Source organism: Anolis carolinensis, unplaced genomic scaffold (assembly GCF_035594765.1).
Source record: "Anolis carolinensis isolate JA03-04 unplaced genomic scaffold, rAnoCar3.1.pri scaffold_13, whole genome shotgun sequence".
Classification (NCBI taxonomy): domain Eukaryota; kingdom Metazoa; phylum Chordata; class Lepidosauria; order Squamata; family Dactyloidae; genus Anolis; species Anolis carolinensis.
The window spans coordinates 20,316,200-20,325,163 of record NW_026943824.1 but is presented as its reverse complement, the minus strand read 5'-3'; the positions used below and the strand labels follow the sequence as shown (position 1 = coordinate 20,325,163).

Below are 8,964 nucleotides of genomic sequence, written 5' to 3'. Positions count from 1 at the left end.
GGAGGGGAAGAAAGACACAAAAGTGGGATTTGCCCAACCAATACATTTCAGAGAGTCGGGGTTTTGGATAGAAAACTGGAACGTTGTTATTTCTGGCCAAGCTGACTTTCCTTCCCTCCGTCTCCAGCTCTTCTTTTTGGGACCATTTTTGGCCAGAAGAAACGAGGGAAAATTCACTTGTGGCCTCTTTGGAACTTGGAAAAAGTTTCCGTCTTTAGGGTCACACACCCTTAGTTGTGGATGCTGGGCGTTGTGGTCCGAAAAGCGTTCTCTTTGTGCAACTAATTCGGACTAATCCAGTGACATAAATGAGCCTTTTTTTCCCCCGGCGCCGTTTGCCTACAACCGTCAAAAGCAGATCGAAACCCAAGGAAGGGGTCGGGGTTCTGGGTTGGGCCTTTTGTTGGGTTGCGCGCACACGGAAACAAAATAATCACTGTAAAGCACTTTTATTATTAATAATAATAATTCAATTTAAAAAGAGCATTTACGACTGAGCCTTGCTCGCTCGCCCGGCTCTTGTTTTGTATTTTTGTTTATTACAAAACGGTATTTGTTCGTTTAAAGAGAAAAAAAAAAAAAACAGGAAACGGTTTGATTTTTCAGAGCAAGGCAACCCTTCTTATTCTTTTTTTATTTAAAAAGGCCCTGGCGGCAGGAATATAGTGTAAAAATCATTGGAAAAACTGAAAGGCATCAATACATATTGGAATAATATACACTTTGTACAAACGAAAATTACACACTGTTCATTATTTCTTTTGTTTTCTTTTGTTCGGAGGTTCTGGTTCAGAAACTGAGGTCCGAATAATTCATGGCTCCCGGAAGCGGAACATTGAGGCCGCCGTAGTCCAGCATGTACATGGGCCACTGCTGCCCAAGGAGGCAAGAAAAAAGGGATTTAATAGAATAATAATAACAATAATATTTATTTATTCCCAATATTTATATCCCGCCCTTCTCATCCGAAGGGACTCAGGGGGGCTTACAACACCGGCACAATTAGGTGCCTGTACAAAAACAATCCACAATACATAAAATCAGTTAAAAACAATTACATACAATATAAAATTGCAGTATATACATTTTAAAAAATATATATGCTCAGATCCGTTCATCCGAAATGGTGGAAGAAAGGCAGTCGGAAAAAGCCAACAATAATAATATAATGTGGAAAAAAGGCAGGCGGAAAAGGCCATTAATAATAAAAATGTTGTTAATATAATAATATGGTGCAAGAAAGGCAAGTGGAAAAGGCCATTAATAATAATAAGGATAATAATAGTACAATATGGTGGAATAATAATAATCATCATCACCCAGTAATAATATGGTGGAAAAAAGGCAGAAAAAGCCATTAGTAATAGCAATAATATAATATGGTCGAAGACAAGCTGGCGGAGAAGGCGATTAATAATAATTATAATATGGTGGAAGACAGGCGGAAAAGGCCCTTGATAATAATAATAATAATAATAATAATGTGGAAGAAAGGGAGGTGGGAAAATATAATAGAATATAATATGCTAGAAGAAAGGTAGGCAGAAAAAGCCTTTCAAATATTATGCAAAATCATGTGTGTAATAATAATATGAAATAATAAATAATATATTATAATAATGATGTAAAATAATAATATAATATAATATGAAATACCTAATAACAAAATAATATAATAATGATGCAAAATAATAATAAAATAACAACATAATACAAAATACTGTGTATTATAATATGAAATAACAGAATAATATAATAATGATGCAATATAATAATATAATATAATATGAAATAAGAAAAAAATAATATAATAATGATCAAAAACAATAATAATAATATAAATTAATATAAGATCGAAATAATATAAGGATGCAAAATAATAGTAATATAATAATAATATAAAATAACAATAATGCAAAATACTGTGTATTATAATAACATGAAATAACAGAATAATATAATAATGATGCAAAATAATAATAATATAATAAAATGAAATAAATATAATATCAAATAAGAACAAAATAATATAACATAATAATAATGTAAAATGATAATAATATAAAAACCAATAATATCAGGATGCAAAATAATAAAAATAAAAACAATATAATATAAAATAACAACATAATAATGCAAAATCATATGTATAATAAAATGAAATAATAACAACATAATAATGCAAAATACTGTGTATTATAATAATATGAAATAACAATAATATAATAACGATGCAAAATAATATAATAAAATATGAAATAAATATAATATGAAATAAGAACAAAATAATATAATATAATAATAATGTAAAATGATAATATAAAATAACAACATAATAATGCAAAATCATGTCTATAATAATAATATGAAATAATAAAGAAATAATATATTATAAACGTGGTGTAACATAATATGTATGATAATAATATAATATGAAATAATAACACAATAATTTATAATATAATCTAAAGGCCTTTTCCTGACGTTCTCCTCAGCGGCGCTTCGCTCGCCTCACTCACCCCGGCCGCCATCTTGGCTGTTCCCTTCCCCGGCTCTCACGCGCCAGGCCGCGCCCCTTGCCCCGCCCCCAAGTCCCGGCAGGTCCATCACACAACCCGTCCCTTCCGTCGCCAACCCTGACACATCCATGGACGTAATATTCAAACAACATAATCATACGTAACGATTATTAATAAGCTCGAATACTATATATCTCTGATATTATATAATTATTTATTTTGTATTATTGCGGCTACGATGGGAAACGCCCCCGCACTACATATCTGCCAGGACGCGCTTCGACCAATGAGGGAGCGAAGGAAGGGGAAAGGGGCGGGACCTCCCAAGCAACAACCAATGGGAGAAGAGAGCAGAGGCGGGAAAGGGAGGGATAGGAGGAACATAGAGGTATGAAAAGTCAAGAGCGCCCCCGCAATGCGGAAAAGGAACATAGAGGTATGAAAAGCAAAGAGCGCCCCTGCAATGCGGAAAGTGAACATAGAGGTATGAAAAGTAAAGAGTCCCCCGCAATGCGGAAATGGAACATAGAAGTATGAAAAGTAAAGAGCGCTCCTGCAATGCAGAAAGTAAACATAGAAGTATGAAAAGGAAAGAGTGCCCCCGCAATGCAGAAATGGAACATAGAGGTATGAAAAGTAAAGAGCGCCCCGCAATGCGGAAAAGGAACATAGAGGTATGAAAAGTAAAGAGCGCCCCTGCAATGCGGAAAGTGAACATAGAGGTATGAAAAGTAAAGAGACCCCCGCAATGCGGAAATGGAACATAGAAGTATGAAAAGGAAAGAGTGCCCCCGCAATGCAGAAATGGAACATAGAGGTATGAAAAGTAAAGAGCGCCCCGCAATGCGGAAATGGAACATAGAGGTATGAAAAGTAAAGAGCGCTCCTGCAATGCAGAAAGTAAACATAGACGTATGAAAAGGAAAGAGTGCCCCCGCAATGCAGAAATGGAACATAGAGGTATAAAAAGTAAAGAGCGCCCCCCGCAATGCGGAAATGGAACATAGAGGTATGAAAAGTAAAGAGCGCCCCTGCAATGCAGAAAGTAAACATAGAGGTATGAAAAGTAAAGAGCACCCCTGCAATGCAGGAGTGGAACATAGAAGTATGAAAAGTAAAGAGCGCCCCTGCAAGGCATAAAAGCAACGTAGAGGTATGAAAAGTAAAGAGCGCCCCTGTAATGCAGAAAAGGAACATAGCGGAGCATTGGATGTACCAGCCTGGGCGCAGAATACAGTAGAGTCTCACTTATCCAACATTTGCTTATCCAACATTCTGGATTATCCAACGCACTCGACCTTTTAGTAGTCAATGCTTCTGTAGTCAATTTTTTCAATGTTTTGGTGCTAAATTCGTAAATACAGTCATTACTACATAGTATTACTGCATATTGAAGTAATTTTTCTGTCAAATTTGTTGTATAACGTGATTTGGTGCTTAATTTGTAAAATCATAATGTAATTTGATGTTTAATAGGCTTTTCCTCAATCCCTCCTTATTATCCAACATATTTGCTTATCCAACATTCTGCCAGCCATTTATGTTTGATAAGTGAGACTCTACCGTAATAATATTGGACCTCCGAGGCGGTCTTCCATGGTTGTGGGCGAAACATGAGGAGAGAATGCTTCACGCTTGCCTCCAACATGCACGAGTTCTTTCTTCCTCCCACCCTGGACATCATCCCACAGATAGATAATAAACCCCTCTTGCCTGGTTTCCAACAGACCTCACGACCTCTGAGGATGCCTGTCAGTAATGTGGGCGAAACGTCAGGAGAGAGTGCTTTTTGGATGGCCTTCTGTCAGGAGGGCTTTAATAGTATCCTTCCAGTCAGGCAGACTGGGGTTGGACTCGATGGGCTTCGGGGCCCCTTCAAACTCTAAAATTCTATGACAGGCTGGATGTTCATCTGTCGGGAGGGCTTTGATGGTGTCCTTCCAGCTTGGCAGACTGGGGTTGGACTAGATGGCCTCCAGGATCCCTTCCAAATGTAAGATTCTATGCCTCTAAAGCTTTACTTCTCCATAAAACTAATTATAACAGTGAGGATGAATGGCCATCTCTCAGGAGGGATCAGATGGTGCCTTCCTACCTATAACATGATGTCTTGGTGCTTAATTTGTAAAATCATAACCTATTTTGATGTTTAATAGGCTTTTCCTTAATCTTTCCAACATATTCGATTATCCAACGTTCTGCCGGCCCGTTTATGTTGGATAAGTGAGACTCTACTGTACATACAATATATTATATTATTAGTACAGCACAATATAAGCATTATATATTATTATATTGTACTATATGACTATATTGCATTATTAGTAACATTACATGCAATATATACAATTATAAGCGTATTATTATTACATTGTAACATCAGAATATTATCAATATTATATGTATATACAATATATTATAATATCAGTACAGCACAATATAAGCATTGAATATTATATTGTACTATAGGACTATATTGCAATGTTATTAGTAACATTACATGTAATATATACAATTATAATAGTGTATTACTATAAAATTGTATTACATCAGAATATTATCAATATTATGTACATTATATTAGTACAGCACAATATAAGCAGATTATATTGTATTATACGACATTGCACTATTAATGTAATTTAATGTAATTATTAAATTGTATTGCATCGGATTATCATTATATGTGTATACAGTATATTAGGAGTATAGTATGTTTGGGACTCCAACTCCCACAATGCCTAGCAGCCTGCCTACGGGTTGGGGAAGAGTCCAAAACACCAGGAGCGAAGGCCGAAGTGGGTTTTCCTGCCTGGGATTCCTTCCGCGCCTTGGCCTGCGAACGTTGTTTGGAAGGCCACGCTCCCGGCTCCCTTCCTCCTCCCGGGTCTTGGCGACGAGGCCTCGACGGAGCCGCGTCTCCGTGGAATCGGCCGCCCCGAACACTTACCGGGCCGGGAAACCATCTTGCCGCCCTGTGACGGAGGCCGCGCAGACGCAGAAGGGAAAGGGGGCCTGTAGTGGGCGGGGCCAAGTTCCCTTAAATACGGAAGAGGCCGCGCAGACGCAGAAGGGAAAGGGGTGCCTGTAGTGGGCGGGGTCAAGTTCCCTCAAATATGGAGGCCGCGCAGTCGAAGAGAAAATGCCTGTAGTGGGCGGGGCCAGGTTCCTACGAATAGGGAGCAGGCCGCGCATGCGCAGGAGTGTCTGCAGTGCCTTCCCTGCTCCATGCTTGGTAGTCCGTGTAAACTTTCCCACAGGAAAGGCCCTGCAGACTAATCCTGCCAGAGAAGTCAACCCATGAAGCAACCTGGACACAGAATATTTTATTTATTTATGACAGTATTTCTTCCCAGACCTTCTCACCCAATAAGGGGAGACTCAGGGTGGCTGACAAATAGATAACACACTTATAAACAATTACAATCACATTTCAATTCAATTTAAAATTCGAGTTACATTAAAACATTCGTAACATTATTATTAACCTCATTTGTATCCCGCTCATTTATGGAGATGAGCGGCATACAAGATACATCTAGGCAAAAATTCAATGCAAATAAAGCAAACATTACATACAATCAATAGAAACAAATCAACATATAAAATACACTTTAGTGCCATGTAGGCAGAGTTAAATACTTTTTGGCAATGGCCAGATGTACTTGGGGTGCAAGAAAATTGTAGTGTTTATTAATAATACTTCATTTTTATATCCTGCTCCCATGTCACATGTAATAAAGTCATACATTAAAAACAATATTAACAATAAAACCATATAACAGAATATCAGAACAATGAGTGCAAAACTTATACAGGTGTTTCTCTCAACTTTATTTGTATAAAAAAAGATTTATAAAAGGCAGCAGCACAAAGTGTATTGTAATCTATATGTTTCATGCTGCCAAAAACTCATTATGCCTTTCAATAATAACCATATAACAGCCTATCAGAACAATGAGTCTGAGCACAGTGCAAAACTTAGTGTTTCTCTTGACTTTATTTGTAGAAAACGAGGTTTATAAAAGGCAGCAGCACAAACTGTATTGTAATCTAGATGTTTAATGCTGCCAAAAACATTATGCCTTTCAATAACCATATAACAGCCTATCAGAACAATGAGTCTGAGCCTAGTGCAAAACTTACACAGGTGTTTCTCTCAATTTTATTTGTAGAAAACAAGGTCAGGTTTGTAAAATGCAGCAGCACAAACTGTATTGTAATCTAGATGTTTAAGGCTGCCAAAAATTCAATGTTTGAATAATAACCAGAAAACACCTTTTTTTGGGAAGTTTTATTCTTAAACGCTGACATTGTTGGAAAGGGGTCGAGCTCAGCATCCGGAAAGGCAAGGCGTCCTGCTCTCCGTGATCTCCGTCCGTCCGTCTGTCCGTCCGTGGCTCTTGTCCAGGAGGAGCCCCTCCCTCAGCGATTCCGGAGACATGGAACAAGGGAGAAAACAAGTGTCAGAAGGGCAGAACCAAGGGAGCATCTCGCTTTTGGGGGCTCTTGGGAACTGCGGGAGCAAAGCCACAGCTTGACGCATGTCGCTTTTTCTCCCCAGGACAGAGGATCCCCTTCCACCAGGCATTTATTTATGGGGAGTGGGGGTCCCTGCACAGAGAAAAGGGGGTCCTAAGGGGGTCCCACGTTTGCATCCAGAACCAGGCTCCCTGTTGCATGAGGAACGCGGCTGCCGGGGAGGGAGGGAGGGGCGTCCATTGGCCCTGGGCGGATGGCGGAGGGGCTTTCTGGTCCCCGCTCTCCTCCAATCCGGCGACCTAAACACTGGGGTCCCGAGGGGGGGCGCTCCCAGCGCAGGGCAGGGACAGGGGGGCCTTCTTCCCACCCGAGGCCCGGAGGCCCCCTCCCAACTTGGTTCTTGCCAACAGGCAAAAACAGCCCTATTTACAAGTGCTGCTCTAGTTAAGAATTGGGTTAGTAGGGTTAGCAGGTTAAGGTTAGTTCAGGTATTAATCTGAGCTGCTACGAGATGTTTAAAATGCCCGTGACGTGCGCTGGGAGCGGCCACTCGGGTCCCCAGAGTTGTTTCCTTGGGTGCAAGGGTTTTAATATATATATTTATATTTTTATATCCCGCTGTCCCGCCAGCCGCGACCCCCTGCCCGTCTAGGGAGATCCGCCCACCCCCCACGATCTGCCCAGGGCAAAGGGAGGACCCGCCCGTCCCCGAGTGGGGCCTCAATGCCACACTCAAGCGGAGCCGTGAATGTGTTCCTCAAAGGAAGGCCTAGCGCACAGGGAGCCTGCTTTCTGATGCAAAGATAGGAGTGAAATGCCTGGTCTGACACATTAATGACAGGGGATCTCAGTGGGAGGGCCCTCCCCCTAGCAACAACATAGTCCTATGTAATAACATTGTGCTAGGATAATAATATACTCTATTAATGTCATATTGAGACTAATATGAATAACTAATATTAACATTGTGCTAGGATAATAATATACTCAATGTCATATCTATACTAATATCAATAACTAATATAAACATCTAATAACCAAGATGCTCCTCCCCCAATAACATGCTATTCTAATTTATATTGTATATACAGTAGTCTCATCCAACATTCTGGATTATCCAACATTCTGGATTATCCAACGCATTTTTGTAGTCCATGTTTTCAATGCGTTGTGATATTTTGGTGCTAAATCCGTAAATACAGTAATTACTACATAGCATTACTGCGTATTGAACTACTTTTTCTGTCAAATGATGTTTTGGTGCTTAATTTGTAAAATCATCAACTAATTTGATGTTTAATAGGCTTTTCCATAATGCCTCCTTATTATCCAACAGCGCAGGCTGGAAAGCAAGCCAGCTGCAATTAACTGCAATGAATCACTCTGACCAGGAGGTCACGAGTTCGAGGCCCGCTCGGAGCCTGTTTGTTTGTCTTTGTTCTAGGTTAAAAGGCATTGAATGTTTGCCTATATGTGTCATGTGATCCGCCCTGAGTCCCCTTCGGGGTGAGAAAGAAGGGCGGAATATAAATGCTGTAAATAAATAAATATCAACAAATTACTCTGACCAGGAGGTCATGAGTTTGAGGCCAGCCCGGTAAAATGCTGTAAATAAATAAATAAATATTCGCTGGCCCTTTTATGTTGGATGACTACTGTGTGTGTGTATATATATATATATAATTTAATATATAATTATAACATATTGCATATACATATAATGTTCATATTATTATATTGTAATACGATATACTAATAATAAAATATAATAATATTAATTATGTATTACATTTTGCATGTAATACTACTAATAACATTACCATATATTCATATAGTACAATATAGTAATTTACTGCCAGTATTGTACTATGGTAATAATATAATATTGTATGTAAATTTATTTGGTAAGCTGTTCACCTTGGGGGTGAGAAGGGCAGCATATACATCTAGCAAATAAATAAAT

The 8,964-nt window shown here is 38.9% G+C and overlaps 1 protein-coding gene across 3 annotated transcripts; it reads right to left on the bottom strand.

The window, feature by feature from the left end:
• Positions 1 to 593: 593 nt before the first annotated feature.
• On the bottom strand, positions 594 to 8,569 carry LOC134294193 (uncharacterized). 3 transcript variants are annotated; one of them, XR_010001165.1, is made up of 2 exons: positions 5,470 to 8,569; positions 594 to 873 (listed from the first exon to the last, which is right to left on the bottom strand). XR_010001165.1 is itself a non-coding variant. In XM_062964453.1 (2 exons), the coding sequence occupies exon 1, from the start codon at positions 3,714 to 3,716 to the stop codon at positions 2,730 to 2,732; it is 987 nt and encodes a 328-aa protein (XP_062820523.1). In that variant the 5' UTR covers positions 3,717 to 4,827; the 3' UTR covers positions 594 to 873; positions 2,485 to 2,729. The 3 variants fall into 3 exon arrangements, 2 of the variants coding, with proteins under 2 accessions (XP_062820523.1, XP_062820522.1); XM_062964453.1 differs by lacking the exon at positions 5,470 to 8,569 and adding an exon at positions 2,485 to 4,827; XM_062964452.1 differs by lacking the exon at positions 5,470 to 8,569 and adding an exon at positions 2,520 to 4,827.
• Positions 8,570 to 8,964: the final 395 nt, after the last annotated feature.